This window comes from Aplysia californica, unplaced genomic scaffold, assembly GCF_000002075.1.
Source record: "Aplysia californica isolate F4 #8 unplaced genomic scaffold, AplCal3.0 scaffold00216, whole genome shotgun sequence".
Lineage (NCBI taxonomy): Eukaryota > Metazoa > Mollusca > Gastropoda > Aplysiida > Aplysiidae > Aplysia > Aplysia californica.
Window position 1 is genome coordinate 958,151 of NW_004797486.1, and position 16,459 is coordinate 974,609.

At 39.3% G+C, this 16,459-nt stretch overlaps 2 protein-coding genes across 4 annotated transcripts in view; one reads left to right on the forward strand and one right to left on the reverse strand.

Annotated features, from left to right (window-relative positions):
• LOC101856737 (putative uncharacterized protein DDB_G0271606) overlaps positions 1 to 2,753 on the forward strand; it is a 25,568-nt gene extending 22,815 nt beyond the window's left edge. For both annotated transcript variants that reach the window (XM_013083190.2, XM_013083189.2), the window contains exon 3: positions 1,289 to 2,753. In XM_013083190.2, coding sequence (XP_012938644.1) covers positions 1,289 to 1,297 — 9 coding nt within the window. In that variant the 3' untranslated portion in view covers positions 1,298 to 2,753. The remainder of the gene's footprint in view (positions 1 to 1,288) is intronic.
• An 8,820-nt stretch (positions 2,754 to 11,573) lies between these two features.
• Positions 11,574 to 16,459, reverse strand: part of LOC101854330 — an 11,485-nt gene continuing 6,599 nt past the window's right edge. For both annotated transcript variants that reach the window (XM_005099532.3, XM_035970069.1), the window contains 3 exons: positions 16,159 to 16,248; positions 15,174 to 15,317; positions 11,574 to 12,154 (listed from right to left, as the gene is read on the reverse strand). In XM_005099532.3, coding sequence (XP_005099589.1) covers positions 12,089 to 12,154; positions 15,174 to 15,317; positions 16,159 to 16,248 — 300 coding nt within the window. In that variant the 3' untranslated portion in view covers positions 11,574 to 12,088. The remainder of the gene's footprint in view (positions 12,155 to 15,173; positions 15,318 to 16,158; positions 16,249 to 16,459) is intronic.

Sequence of the window (16,459 nt, forward strand, 5' to 3'; positions counted from 1 at the left end):
GCCACCACCACCACCTCCACCCCCATCCCCATCATTACCACCACCTCCACTTCCCACATCGCCGCCACCCCCACCACCTCCACCACCTCCATCTCTACCAGCCTCACCATCGTATTCACGGTCATCATCACCATCCCCACAACCATTCTCACCACCACCACCGCTCGCACAACCATATTCACCATCATCACCACCGCTCGCACAACCATATTCACCATCATCACCACCGCTAGCACAACCATATTCACCCTCATCACCACCGCTATCCTCACCTTTATCACCACCGCCGTCGCCACTATCACCGCCACCACTATCACCGCCACCACTATCACCGCCACCACGTAAGCGTTCACGGACAGCTTATCACAAAGTCGTATATACAACTTTCCCCCGCTAAGCCATTCTTTCAGAGAACCATGTTCCGAGGAGAGAAACGGCAATGTCTCGAACTTCATCCTACACCACACTCGTCTGCAGTGGTACAACGACACAAAGCGCTCGACCCACATGTTGCAACAGCACCAGCATTTATTCCACTTCGCTAGACATGTTACGATTCAACGTACCAGCCCTCTGTCACAACAGCAGCAACATTTCCAACCAGTTTGACACGTTTTCAATCGACGTTCCAGCCGTGTTTTATACGACAACGTCACCCCGTCAAGTCATTTGGAACACCAGAGCCAATATTTCCGATCAGATTCAGAGCCACATCTTTGGTGCACTCAACGCCAATGTCATTATCTGTTCAGGTGCGACCAACACCATCCACAATCTGAAGAAAGAACGCCACCTCACGATTTGAAACAACGGTCATTACCGTTCATGTAAATTGTTATTTCCGCACAGTCTGTTCCTACACATGTTGAGCCATTGACGCAACCACTGGACACAACGCTGGGCCCTTGTATAGTGGAACCATCCTCATAACTAAATTGTCGAAACAACAATTCTTGTCATTAGGTTAGGCTAACTGAAAAGCCCAAAAAAAAATCCTTATTGTAACTGGAATCATCACTGTAGGCTTACATGTAATTCCTAGCACTTGGCGTTTGCCCTCTGCAGTCCCTTTGACAGCCATAAGATCAACGCTGTTTAAAATTAACTATTCTGCATCCATGAAAGTAATTGTTTCGAAACACCGTCCCCATGGGAATAAGAATAAGTGAATTAAAAAATAAAGTTCTGTCTTCGGAATAAAGTTTTTTTAAATTTTAAGTTAAAGAGCCATCAACCCACACCACTCACTAAACTCAGTGCCTAAACCGTTTTCCTTTTCACTCTTCAGATGATCTGAGAGAGAATACCCAAGCTTCTTTAGTGGCAACGTGGAGCAGCACTCAACAGATATTGTGCCATGAGGAGGTGGCAGTCTGACGTCATAAAAAAGCACAGCACTGACAAAATTAAGACATTTAAGGAAAAAACAACTTCTCGGAGAGTTGATCCAGTGGACTTTCTCTTGCTACTGGGGAATAATGTCTGTCCCAGAACTTGGGTGGTTTGTACATGTTCTGGCATGACTTTTTTCTTTTCTTCTTCCTCTTTTTTTTGTTTGTTTGAAAGTGCTCCCTCCTTTCAAAATGTGACTGTAGTCATTGTCAAAACATCAAATTTCCAGAGCATACCAAAGACTTTAGAGTGACATCAAAACTACAAATACAGAAATGTGGCGGTGGAAAGGGGAAAACATCGGGAACCGTATGAAATGAAACGTATAAAACAATCCACATTCCCTCCCCTCTCTCCTGTCAGGCATGCAGTATGCAGGCAAGCCCGCACACAGTAGCCCCCATAAAAAGCATTTCTCATGTATTAGATTAAAGAAGAATACCGCCTAGGCAATTAATTCTCCTATCATACCCTGCCTCCTCTTCCATTTCATCTTTATTTGAGTAGAGACATTTAGAACATTGGTAGGAAACCTGAGTCAAGACTGGGAAAGGTTCATTGTAGCCCTTAGCAAAAGGGGATAAAAATGTGTTACTTTAGTCTCTGAAATCATCTTATTTGTTGGATACCACTTTGAATCGTAACTAAATTTGAGTACATAAATGTACCATCTTTGCGTGTAATTAAGTGTAAGCGTGAGGAGCTTGAAAGGGTAAGCGTTTGCAAGCACTTTTTTTCAATCACAAAAGTTTACTCTCTTGCATTTTATACTTTTATGTTGTCTTTCTTGACAATGTCAATGATTTGTGTCGTTTTTCTCTTGCTTTCTAATTTTAAAAAACGTTGTACATTAATATATTATTTTCACTTTTTAAAAGGACAAACAATTCTAAAGAATTTGACGTTAAACTTTTTAACAATTACATGTAAAAGTATAAACATGACATTAATGCTTTACACATCTTACATAATAATATGAAATAGAAAGGGAGATTTTTCAAATTCCTTCAAATTCAGAATATTAATAATATTTTTATGAAAAATGATTAAATTTTCTGGAACTGAGATTCTAGGCCTTCAAATTCAAAGTTTTACTTATTGGCATCATGATGTACGAGCTTACTTCTCGCATTCATTGGGTATTGCTGTCCTTTGTGTAAATACTACAAATAGTGTGTATTAAAACATTAGTAAAGGAATTCCTCGGAGAGATATAAAATGCAATAGAATTCAATTACTCGTACAATATATTTCGCTCAGTGGTATTAATTCATTTTTAGTGTTGCGTTGCAAAACATGTATTTATGAGAATAATGAATGATTAAAAAAGTATTGTCAATACAATTTTTAAGAACACGTTTTTTTAACGGATTTTCTCAATTTCCCCCAATTGTTTAAAAATAAATAAAATGTGTACCCAAAAAAATTGATCTATGGTAACCAACACATTACTGTGTAAGCTGTTGTAGGCCAAACAACTCATGGCTGCGTACTCAGTGTTTTTGATCCCCTTTCCAAATACGCCAATTCTAGTTACACTGGTTTTTTTTTACTTGTTTCCTTTCCATCAGAGGACTTTCATGACTACCAGCATCTGTGGTTACGACTACTAGTGTCTGTGGTGTAATGTTTGTGCTCTTTGTTATTACAAACACAAGATATGCGTTCGACTTCCCTGGTGAAGTACATGTATTATTAAGTCTCTCCGGCTGTCTGCTGTATTTTACTGTGGCTTTATGCACCCCCACATAATTTAGCAAAATTTTATCATTTTTGCATAATTTCTATTTTCCTTTATCATTCTTTGTTAAAATTAACAGAATCGCATAATTTCACATTATTTGGGCTCAGTTTGCATAATTTCATAATTGTTTTTGTGTGCATAAAACCACGGGGACAGATCTCACTGTGCCCTTGAAGGCAGGGTTGAAGCAGCCAATTTACACTGTGTCAATGGGGTTCTAAAACATAATTATTTTGTTACATTCACATGACTTCACAAAGTCTTCTGGCTAATACATTTTACACCACCTGTCTTCCTGGGGTCTCAAGCATGGCAGCCTGTTTGTTTGGCATCCAGATGCTATCATTGACTAATTTCTGTCCCTGGTGACAGCAGGGAAGTAAGTTGAAATACCAATTCGGACATGGTTAGTGACGAAATCCATGATCTTAAGATCGTGATTTATTTTAGTTTCTGAGGATTTGTCCTCTTGCATGCCCCGAAATCATGCGGAGAAGGGAGACGATCCTCTAAAAATATCATGTTTTTAAAAAAAATTCATTAATCTTTTATTTTTTAAAAACAAAATGATCAGGAAAAAATGCAAATGTTAGGAAAAGAATATTGTTTGCAATGGGCCAGTTTCTGTGGTGGTACAGTATGGGCAAGTCATTTGTTTCTCCCATTATAGTTGTAACTATCAGGTTTTCACTCGTTACCCATCTATTTCATCAAATCAAAAGATAGCCAGTCCCTCTAGTGACTTAAAAATTCGTTGGCGGAGTGATGAAATCCCGTAACCCGCAATATTTTCGAAATTCGTTATTTTGTGGTTTACTGTCTTCTCCCACATTGTGTCAAAAGCAGAAGATTAAATTAGAAAGAGAAATTATGAAAGAAAAACTTACTATTGTGAACCGGCTTAATTGAAGCTCATAACTGACATTGTCTGGTGCATTTACCTCGTATATACCTGATTGAATAAAGAAATATTTCATTCATTCATTCTTTTATTCATTCACTTTATATCAGTCAGTTCAGAAATGCAAATATGGTCATAAGTGAAGGAATTACATTATGTTAATCTATTTGAAATCCTGTTATAGGGATGACTATCGCGTTGGTAAACAAGATGTTCTCATCAAGCACAAAGTTAACTCATAATTTAAGGCGACAGTCATACTGAACTTGAAATGACAGGTGACAATAGTCCTTACTATTAACTAAGTCTAGGTGACAAGAACAATGCACTCTCCAGATGTCAACATGCCTTTTTTTTTTTAAATCAAAGAGTGGATACGGTTTCATACCTTCTCGGACTATGAATCCGCTGAGTAGTCGAATCCTCCAGTTGTGGTTGAGACCAAACTGAACTTAACCATGTACTTGATGACCCTGAAGTCTTTAGAGGACATTGTGACAAATTTGCGCCCCAACAACACAAGTAATACGGACATTTTAATTTCCGTCTGATTTGAATATTTCCTTCCAACTGTGCTTATCACCTAGATCTTTACACCCTCCAAGGGCTGGTTTGGAAACCACTGGGCAGACCACGTTCCACGAATTGACCCCAGCCACCATGTTGCAATCCTTTCCAGGGCTGTCCCTGAGTGATAATAATATGTGGGGTCAAGGAAGTATCAGCATCATCCCAGACTGAAGGCTCAATCCGAGTGGATCCGGGCGTTTCTCGTCTGTGGAACATCTTATCGGGAGAATTTTTTCACTATGAAAATAACTAGAGCGCACGGAGTGCGTACGATTCGTTTCCACAAGTTTCCAATGTGTTGTCCCTTCACGGGGACCAACTAAGTGCAGCGCTTAGATTTGATCCGTGATTCGGCAAAACCTCCAGGCGGGAGGGATTTTAGAGACACATTTTTTCTCAAATCTCAATTTTGATTACAGATTTGATATCAGCGTGCAAAATGACACTAGTTTAATACCAAACACACAAAAACATATCATTATCTACGTCGTTGATAAATATGTACCCAGTAGAGCCTGCAATTCTGCCTTCTTCTCCTCATCCAATATAGGAGCATCAAAGTTATTACGTTCATAATACATGTAATACAAGTAAGACGCTCAGACGCTGTTATGATCATCTAGATCTACATCTAGGCCAGCATAGCATGCCCCAACCCCGACCTACTAACATACCTTCAACTAGATGACGTAAGCTAAAAATATCACCCCAAAATGCCTATCGGGGAAAAAAACGAGAGAGAACGAAGCAACACCGCGCGTGGTCTCGTTCCGACTTGGAACCGTTCTCGGATGGGAAATCTCGTCCGAGAAACGCTCAGATCCACTCGGTGGGCACCCTGAGTCGGCACCAACACCAGTGTCGCCTGGAATCACGCCCCACACCATACTGACGTTTCACCAGGCAGCTGTGGGTCAGCTGCTGAATTATTAACCACGAGGTCACAGCAACACGATCTGTAGACCACATTCCTAGGTCCATTTCACATTCTGGCACCTTAGCCATTTTTCCACTTTTACTGGAGCCTGATTCCGAGACACACCTCATTTGTGATGCCAGCATGAATGATATCCACAGAGGAAAAGAAAGGGTTTTCAGAAGTGGCAACAAATAAGCGAAAAGCTACCCGTGGATCTGGACAGGAATACCATAACGATTCAATGAAAAGCCCAACTAAGTTATTGAAACCAAACTATGATACTGTGATTGCAAGAGCTGAAGGGTTCTCTGAAGAAGACAGACATTCTAATTTTGTTTTATCATGGGATGACTCGAGGACTTAGACAAACCTCAGAGGAAGTATTCAGAGAATATTCAGAGAGGGAATACCTTCAATACATGTACACACTTTAAAAAGGTGGCCATAAGGTGCCTGTGTTAAAAGATGTTCCTGAATTGAACTGGGTTGGGTGAAAGATTTGTAAGAAACATTTAGAACCAATTATCAAAGCAACTCAAATATCTACAAAATATATGCACAATTCCGCGAAGACCATGAGAGGCAGTTTCTCAACAGACCCGCCTTCAATGAAGCACCCAGGAAGAATAACTTGTCGCTGTTAATGCCAAAGAAAGAAATGTGCAATCTTTGCATCAGCCGTAAAGTTGTCAATGTGCCGCAAGACGTTTGGAATGCTCACATTCTAGAAAAGGATGCAGCGCTCATGGAAAAGGAACGAGACAAATCTGAAGCCATCAAATGTCTCGCCAGGGATCAACCTAAAATGGCTATACTTTCCGTGGATCTTCAGCATCAGCCCTATATTACAAAACAAAGCTCGCCGTTCTTAACTTATCGCTTTTTGATGCTGCAACAAGCCAGACTATTTGTTACGTGGGGCTTGAAGCAGAAGGGGGGCTTATGGCAAATGAGTTTGCTTCATGTCTATTGGATTTACTGAAGGAAAAACTGGAGATCCAGAAAACCATCACAGCGACGGCTGTGGTAACCAATACAGAAATGCCACACTAGCCAATGTTTCTCTCAGCCTGTCTGCAAACAACACATGGTAGCACAATTGAGCAGAAATATAACATTTTATCAAAGTACACAAACAAATGGAAGTTGACAGTGTGAACAACTCAACAATTGAGAGATCACTTCGAAAAGCACGCATCGAGGTCCTTCTAGACTACCTCCATTTCTCCAGGATGACAAGAGCAAAACCAGAAATCTATCAAAACAAATATTTGGATGACACATTCTTCAAGGATTATTTTAAGTGTGGAAGCTACAACAAGTCTATCAGACCAGGTAGAAAAACGGGTGATCCTGTTGTCAGGTGTTTGAAGTACACCCCAATTCAAGTTGCACACCAGTGATGAATGGGCTGACACTCCGAAGGCAGGACACAGAAACATGACGTCCATCCTACCACACCACTCTACAGAGAACGTTCTAAGACCCAGCACTCCAACTACAATCACCTACAGGAGCTTAAGTCTGTTATTGTCAAAATACAGCATCACTTTATGATGACAATTTACACCATTAACATTTATGGCTATTCATTATGATTCAACATCTTTTGTGAAAACCATCTGCCTTGCAACCAGAGACCATTTTGCAGATACATTTTGTTCATTTGTGCTTTTTAGTAAAATGGAAGCAGCCAGATTTAATCTTGACACATTATATTGAAACAAAATGCTCTACTCGCTAATTCGTTCGAGGATTCAAACCCATATTCTGCAGATTAAAAAACATTTAGTTGACTTCAGTAGGCTGGGAATCGAACTCCAAACGCATTGTTCTTGAAAAAATTTTTTTTTTATCAGTTCCGGTTTGAGGCGTTCCAAACAACAGACGCATACTGCAACCAAATGAATTGCGAGAAAACTCGCAACCCCCAAACTCTCTCCTGATAAAACCTCGCAACCCTCCCGCCGACAACTACGTGGTTTCATCCCGTCAAAAATATTGTAATGAAACTTGGCATCCCATGACACAACCATTTGAACAGTAGAACAGTTATTTTTATGCACCAACCACTTTTCTAAGGCGTTTTCTTTTATCTGTGCCAACTTTGGTTCAGAGAGATGATTTTATTCAAGACTAAATCCGTTTTTTTTGTCTCTCCTGTAACATTTTCCTTTCTGGGGTTGCCAGGTTCCATCATTCCACCAGCGTATTACGGTAGACCGAGAAATGAGCTTGGTTGAGATCGCTTCAAGGTTTCCTTGGATTTGTTCAAGTTTCAACTCCATTCCACCCTCCATTTCATGTGTATTTACTTTAAAAATTCACTCTATTTCTGTGTCAATTTCGACCATTCTAAACCTCAGAGAAAGAAAAACGAACCTACTTTCGCTTAATTAAATAGTCTTGTTTTCAGTCAATTGTGGTGTCGGTGGCCTAGCGGGTTCGGGGGTTCGAGCTGCAGGCCCGACGTTGTGTCCTTGGGAAAGGCACTTTACACGAATTTTCCCCACTTCACCAAGGTGAAAATGGGTACCCAGCTATAGACAGTGAAAGATCTTATCAGTTTGTCAGTGTTTGAGCGCAAAACCAGCTGCTTGCACTGTATGCTTCCCGAGAAGCTGAGAATGTTTCTGAGTGTTCTATGGTCTGCTGGGGTAATAATGTAGTGCAAAGCGCATAGAGCTTGCTTTCGAGTGGGGATATGCGCTATACAAATGCTATTTATTATTATTTATTATTCTAGTTCTTCCTTGGCCGCATAGAAAATACACACCATCTCAGTGTTGTGCATTTGCGATTGAAATGCAGCTCAATGCTGCTCTAGGTGTTGTATGGTTGCTTTAAAGGACAAGCGGGCTAACCCAGATTTTGGGGTTCCAGAAATCTTGACCTACACCAAAAGTGGGTATTGCCCTACCTATAGGAGACGTTTGGTTTCATTGGTGTGTATATTTGTTTGGTTATAGAGAAAACTCTCTTTGCTTTTTAATGAAACTGAACAAGGGGCAAAAACTTTACCTTAGATTTTCTCAAAACAACATTTTTCGGGACAGCCCACTTGTCCTTAAAAGTAAAAGTAAAAGCGAACATGTGGACAGTCAAGTTTCAAACAGTGAAGTACGTTTTTAATTGATCTGTGGCCTTAAGCTTTGAGCTTTTCTATTAAGGTACGCTGCTCAACCGTGTCTTAGAGATCATATTTAATTAATACATCCTATCAGCAAATGCCTTCATATACAACTTATATATAATAGTTTGAGAACCTCATGGGGAAGAATTTTGTTTTCTATTAAATTATTGAGAAAACACAAATTCTGCTCTGCTCTTGCATTAAAAATGGGTCGCTCGTTTAAAAAAAGCAAACAATCTAGCAAAGTAAGCACCTTACCTCTCATATAATAAACCCTCAATGACAATGAGCTGGCTGAAAAAATGATAGACAAAAGGGAACTCCATAGCTGTCCCTGTGGCTTTATGCACCCCGCATAATTTAGCAAAATTTGATCATTTTTAGCATAATTTCTGATTATTTTCCATTATCATTCTTTGTCAAAATTAACAGAATCACATAATTTCACATTTTTGGGCTCAGTTTACATAATTTCAGAATTTTTCTTGCATAAAGCGATGGGGACAGCCATAGAATAGAGATGAATGTACAAGGGAACAAACAATGGCAGATTGATTTAGAATCATCAGTAACATTTATTCACATGAACAAGAGTCAACAAGTAAAATTTGATCATTTAAGGTTCCAAGCACACACTGTAAAATTTTAACTAAAAGACCAGAATCATGTTTTTGCTATTCCTGAATCTTTAGTATAATATGCAAAATTCTATGCTGGAGAAGGGAAAAAAACCCTCTATTCATAAGTTCTTTCTTATGGCACTCCCATAAAAGAATGTGCATAATCTGTGAAAAATCCACTCACAGTACTAAAGATACAAAAAAGCAATAGTGCAGGATCAGTAACCTGAGAGGCATACTTTCTGTTCCTGATTACATTATTCATCTGGATTCCTGCTAAAAAAAAGGATGAAAAGGAGGAACTCCTATCTTTTTTTGGCCAACATTGTATATTGTCACAAATAATTGAAATTATGATACATAAGAAGCAATATATTGTGACTTGACTAAAAAGGTCCCTACACATGCACGTTTGAACCGGGCGGTTTTAACCTGTGTGGAAACTGGCGTTCTAACCGTCGCACAAAACCGCCATTCGATGGGTCGGCGCGTCATCCTCAGCATGCATGGTTTATTTGCAGCGAGTGTACTGACAATAACGATCTCCTTGTAATTTATGTGCTGCTCATGGGGAAGAATTTTGTTTTCTATTTAATTATTGAGAAAACACAAATTCTGCTCTGCTCTTGCATTAAAAATGGGGCGCTCGTTTAAAAAATGTAATCAGATTTTATGTGCCGTAAATCATTTTGAAAATATTAGCAGTGACAAGATAAGCCGGCTAAGCCCGCGATGTCACACAAAGGCTGTTGTCTACGGAACGCGCTGAACTGTATTAAGAAAATCCACATGTTGAAACCACCAGTTCGACCTCCCGGTTTAACTTTTTTCTAGCAGTTTTTCATCCACATGTGGATCTGCTGCCATGTTTGCCTTTCCATTCCGAACTGCCAATTTGGAACGTATATGTGTAGGGGACTTAAGAGAGTACAATGTACAATATTTCATCTCTTCTGTAGCTTCTGGAAAATCAAAATTTTATATACTACTACAGAATGAATTGTAGTAGTATGCATTGACACGGCGAGCATCTTTATTTAATAATGAATTACACACATAAACAATTTTGGGGAACAGTGGGGGGGAGGGGACGCTATTTACAGAAGAAAAAATCCCATTCTAGGCCGCAGTGTTTATAGTGGCGGCGGGTTTCGAGAAATCGCACGCCCTGTCTGAACAGTGCGAGTAATATGACACTCTTACATGTAAGTGTAGATAGTGAACATGCTTGTGTAGGCGCTGCTAATTTGCCGCTTGGCGGGTAAAGTTACCAGAAATAATTTTTAGGTCTTAACGCGCGTCTCGTGCTGGGGTGTGTAGTTGATCACCAACTTTTGCTCCTGTGTGATCACTGTAGCAACGGGGCTAGTTGTAATTCGTGCCACACTCTAGGTAGAAGATTCTACCTTCTTCAAAATGTAGTCAAATGTACTAAGATTCATTCGTGTATAGGAATGAAATCTCTCTGGGTAAACCATCGATTGGTGGAAAAGGTGGTGGTATTCACAGTCAGTGGGACTTTATTTGTTTATCTCATGGACGCTACTTGTCCTCCTTCTTCCAATGCTCAGTAGAAGAAACCTCATGAAACATTAAAAAGTCTTCTTCAAATGAGGAAGCCATACTGTCTATGGTATAGCATGTACAGTGCAACAATCCTTACAAACATAGACGAATGTATCTCAAAGTGAATGGCGAAAATATTAATAACACAAGATATGCCGTTGACACAGCGTTAATAGCAGACTCAGAAAAGGACCTTCTAGATACTGTTGTAACGGAAAGTGAACATAAATGATTTTTGTTGAATATAAAGAAAACAGAATGCATGGTAATATTTTAAAAAAGCAGCAAATCTTATTTATAATCTCATTAGCAAAGGCAAAAAGATCAAAGTAAGTCTAACAGTTTAAATATCTAGGAAAATAACATCTGATGCCAAATATTCCACAGAAATAAAACGGAGAATTGCAATGGCTAAGGCTAGTTTCAATAAAATGAGCCCAATCCTGAAAAATAGAAACATCTCAATGACAACCAAAATGAAAGTTCTGAAATGCTATGTATGGTCAACCCTTCTATATATGGCTGTGAACTCTGGACAATCACTAAAGACAGTGAAAATAAAATACAAGCAACAGAAATGTGGTGTCTTAGGAGACTGCTGAGAATATCGTGGAAGGAAAAGAAATCAAATGAGCTAGTGCTAGTGCTTGATGAAGCACATGTGGGGCACTCACTGTTAAAAACAATCAGGAAACGACAAATGGAGTTTTTGGGACACCAAAATAGAAATAAAGGTCTTGAACATCTAGTTCTCACTGGCAAAATTGAAGGCAAACGAGGCTGGGTAGGCCCAGAGCAACCTGCTTCGGGAACCTAACAAATGGGCAACAGGGAAAGATCAGGGCAACGTAGCTTTTTTAAGAGCATCTGAGTGAAGGAATGAATGGAGAACCATGATCGCCAATGCCTACCGCACATCTGACACTGGATGTAGCGGTACCACGATTGTGCTGTTCCTACTTTGTTATGTACACAAACTCGGCTAGTAATTAGGCACAAGTTTTCCAGCGCGATTAACCCTCATGCGGTAACCCACCACCCCTACAAACGAACCCTTACTCAGTCCCTGAGCATTTCAGATGCATTTTACTCCTCATTCACACTATCGCTATAGATGATTGGAACCGGTAGGCACTTTCATATCTTCTCCTCCTTCAGATTTGTAGATTCAGTTTCATGCCATGCTGAACAGGAGAAGTGTCTTGTGTTCTTTCATATCCTATGTATCAGCCTTCATTCACTGTCACGACTTTGCGGTGATGGCATTAAAGATTAGTCTGACACATTGGCAAATGGCTTGTGCTTGATCCTGTTGGTGAAAACAAAAATATGAATATTTTATGTCATATCATTGAGTATAACGAAATGCAACATTCATCTTTTTATGCAATGACTTCACAGAAATTTAGACTGTGACAGAGTTGACTGATGGGTTTGATGAGTAAAAGCAAAGACCAACAACTATTTGGCTCTTTATTACAAAGAGCTGGGGGCAGTAAAGACGCAAAAACAGAACACAAAACACCCACATAAACCAACATACCAGAAAAATGCTCAGGCAATGGTTAACAATGGCAAAATAAATTCCCCCTTAATTATAATAATAATAATAAATTACACTTTTATTTGTCCCAGAAGGGCACTTTGTTTTACAATGGCAAACATACATACATAAATACATAATTATAAATACGTACATACACAAATACATACATGCATAAATACATACATAAATACACACTGTTACACAAATACAGAACAGTTTACAAACAATGCCACTGCCGGTCGCCACTGTGCAGCGCCCTGTAGTTTGAGCTAGGGTTGTCGTGTCTTGCTCAAGGACACACTCCAGTGACCACCCATCTGATCCCCGTGTCACCGACACTTGCTTGACATTGCTTGAGTCAAAACTCACTACTCACTTAGCCACTGGAGCCCCCATATGCAGTGATACTAACAAAACAGTTAAAGGCAAAGATTCTCTCAATGTCCAAAATCAGCGCATTGTTACAAGTTTTCATTGATCAGTGAGCTGCTTGGTCTTGGTAACAACAGAAATCAAAATCTGCAAGATGTTGCAAGACAGATGCTGCACTCTTGAGTTTAAAACAGCCAGTTCATTTCTCAGTATCAACTGTAGTCTATGCTAGTCGCACATGTTAGCCATGGCATCAAGCAAAAGTAAGTGTTGCCCATTTGGAACCAAAACAATTTTTAAGGAAGTCAAAACAGGGTCCCAAGAAGAAGACCAACATTTTTTGGGAACACAGCATAGCAACCTGTCACATTAACAATGGTCGTTCACATAGCATTATCAAAATCAGTCTCAAAAACTCAAATTTGTTAGATCTTGTTTTCCGAAACCTTGGAAACAGCAGAATTGAAAATAGAACCCAATGAATTTGTTCAATGCAGGTTCACTGTAATTGGTCTGTGATTATTACTCTTCAATAGCCTCAAGGAAGAAAAATATGAAAAAGCAAAAAATTTAGTTTCCATTTTCATAGAATCTTAGATGGATATCGATAGTAGAAATTAAGGGGACCTGCACATGTACGTTCTAACTGGGCGTCTTTAACCTGAGTGGAAACCGGCGTTCGAACCGCTGTGCAAAACCGCCATTCCACGGAGTCGGCGTCCCAGTTTAGTTTTTTTTCTAGCAGTTTTTCGTCTACGAATGTGGTTCTGTTTCCAGGTTTGGCTTTCCATTCTGAACCGGCAGTTTGGAATGTACATGTAGGGGGCCTAAGAAACAACTGAATCTGAAAGTCTGTTTAGGAGTGCTACATAATTATCTTCCACAGAAAGTATTCTTTCACTGAAAGGAAAAACAATTAGTTGTATCGAAACATGGATCTCCTTGTTGAAAATTTCCAGCATCATCTGGTATACAAAAGAAATAATAATATACAAAAATTTTGGAGACAAATAAATAGATGGATTTTGGGGAAAAAGAACTAAAAAGAAAAAAAAGAACAGAATAAAATTTCAGGACGACGCCAACAATCTGAGAGCCCCTACAACATACATAGTTTTATGACACTTGCAACACAAATAAGTCATATCAGTGCCAAAGATTAGAGGTGTTACTAGAGAGTAACATACAATATAACGCGGATAGGTCGAACACAGAAGACTTGAAATCACGCATCCGACGAACTGTCCCTGTGGTCCCATTTTTTCTTGTTCTTTATATTTGTAAGAAAATTATGCAAAGCTCGAACATACACATGGAATAGTCAACTAATTACGCCGCACTAGAGGTCTAAAGTCAATGCCCCTTTAGTTTTTAGGTGCACTTGAGACAAAATACTACTAATAATATAAAGCTCGAACATACACACGGAATAGTCAACTAATTACGCCGCACTAGAGGCCTAAAGTCAATGCCCCTTTAGTTTTTAGGTGCACTTGAGACAAAATACTACTAATAATATAAAGCTCGAACATACACACGGAATAGTCAACTAATTACGCCGCACTAGAGGTCTAAAGTCAATGCCCCTTTAGTTTTTAGGTGCACTTGAGACAAAATACCAATAATAATATAAAGAAAACCGGATAAAGGCAAGGTCGATAAAATACCACCTTCCTAACCTCCACAGAAGCAGCTAGCTGTGCTACTTTTAGCCCGGCTTGACATGCGCAAACTCTGGACACATGTGCCTAGGCTTAGCTAGGCTTGTGTGGAGTGGGCGAGAGGAAGGGTCGTACATCACATGATTGGTCACCCCACCTATCTTCGCAAAGTACTGTGCGCTTGGTGGGAGAGGCGGGGTAGGGCTGCATTGTTTCATCATTATGCTTATCCCGCCGTTTCAAATTTTTCAAAGCATAAACAATTTGATAGAATTGGTACAGACAAGAGACCGCTCACACTGACATGCGCTATTAAATTGTCTTGGTACTGGTACTCTCATTACCGATCGAACTCGAAAGCGTTGATCATCAATTGTGTTTCTCATTCCCAATCTGTCAAATTTTGTTGCTTCCCTTGATTCTCTGACACAGCCGATGCCATAACATTGTTCACACATCCCTTGAACTATGGATCTTTCGAACTACTGAGGCCTTTCCCGATGAATTTGAGCTATCCATGTTATACTGTACAAAGGAAAGAAGGAGGAGAGATAAGGACGATAGATGTTTGATGGTAAAGATGGGGCAAACCACACAGGCACCTGCCAACCACCCACTAGTAAGGCTATACAACATCAAAAAAGTAGTAAAGTGACCATGTTATAATCAGTCTCTGCATTCGTCATTTCCATGAGAGATAGCTTACCATCTAAAGAAGCAGAAAGGTTGCGATATCTCTCACAGCTTACCTCATTATGGCACTGAAACAAATAGCACTGGTATACACTTTTCCCAACTTGTCCGATCTTCACAGCAATGTTTTGTCTGTTAAATCCATCACTGTACTGAATCAGCTGGGCAATAGTGTGTAGAGGGTGTCTTTGCAAAACTTCCTGTAGGACAATACAGGAAATATTGCAAAAATCTTACAATATACAGAATGCTACCTTAAAAAATTCATCTTTGAATTTACTCTCATTCACTATCCCTTTGTTCTCATCAAGGCATTCACGATTCACAGCACCACTTTCACAAGTAATAGAGTACAAGGTCAAATAATTTTTTGTCTCTTTTTTTGAGGATATCTCCTTGCTGGAGATCAAATTATTTCAGATGTCTTGGTCAAAACTAGAAACAAGGTCAATGCTGTCAAAAAGACTATTCGAAGCTTGCACAAAATTTATGAGTGCATTTGATTTTTAAGGAAACTTCTCAGAAAGCAAGAATGGCGAAATCTCTTCCAATCCTCTTGCAAAGTCCATTACAGTTTTGAGGCCTGGGAAGACCTCCAAGACCAGCTATTTGGCATCTATTTCAAAGCAATGCAAATGGTAAACTGAAATCCATCTGCCATGAACAAAATAAAAAGGACTTGAAAATAAAGTTAATATATCATAACTCTCTAATGCTAAGTGACTCTACTGTCTCTACCAAGTTAACTTATAAATGGGACAGAACAAGTTTTTGTGGTTGTCTGAATGAGCTACAAAGTACAAGATCTATAAATTAACAAGCTATCCAAGATTACATATACTGAAGATTATATTTTTCCTAACAATATTTCCTCTCAGCCATATACTCTGTCACACAGAACAGTTCCTGTTACTTCAGAAATCATCTTTCTATCTTATTCTAGAAAGGTGTTGAATTCATACAAACAACCCCCCCTCCCCCCCAAACACATAAACATTAACAACAAAATAGAACCAGGAAAGAGAAAGTTACACAACTTACTTGGCCACTAACAACTTTGATTCCATATCTGGAAACAAATATGAGTACGCTGTTCTCTTCCTTGGCTGCTACTTCAAGTTTGCCATCAATCTGTAGTGTAGGAAAATGATTCTTAACACTAATCATAATTTTTTAAAATTAACAGTACTCTTAACTTTAACCATTCATTCTGAAAGGTATCTTCTTTAATAGAAAGCGCATTGAACTCAAAAAAGCCCTTCAAACCAGTAGAGAAAGAGAGAGAGAGAGAGAGAGAGAGAGAGAGAGAGAGAGAGAGAGAGAGAGAGAGAGAGAGAGAGAG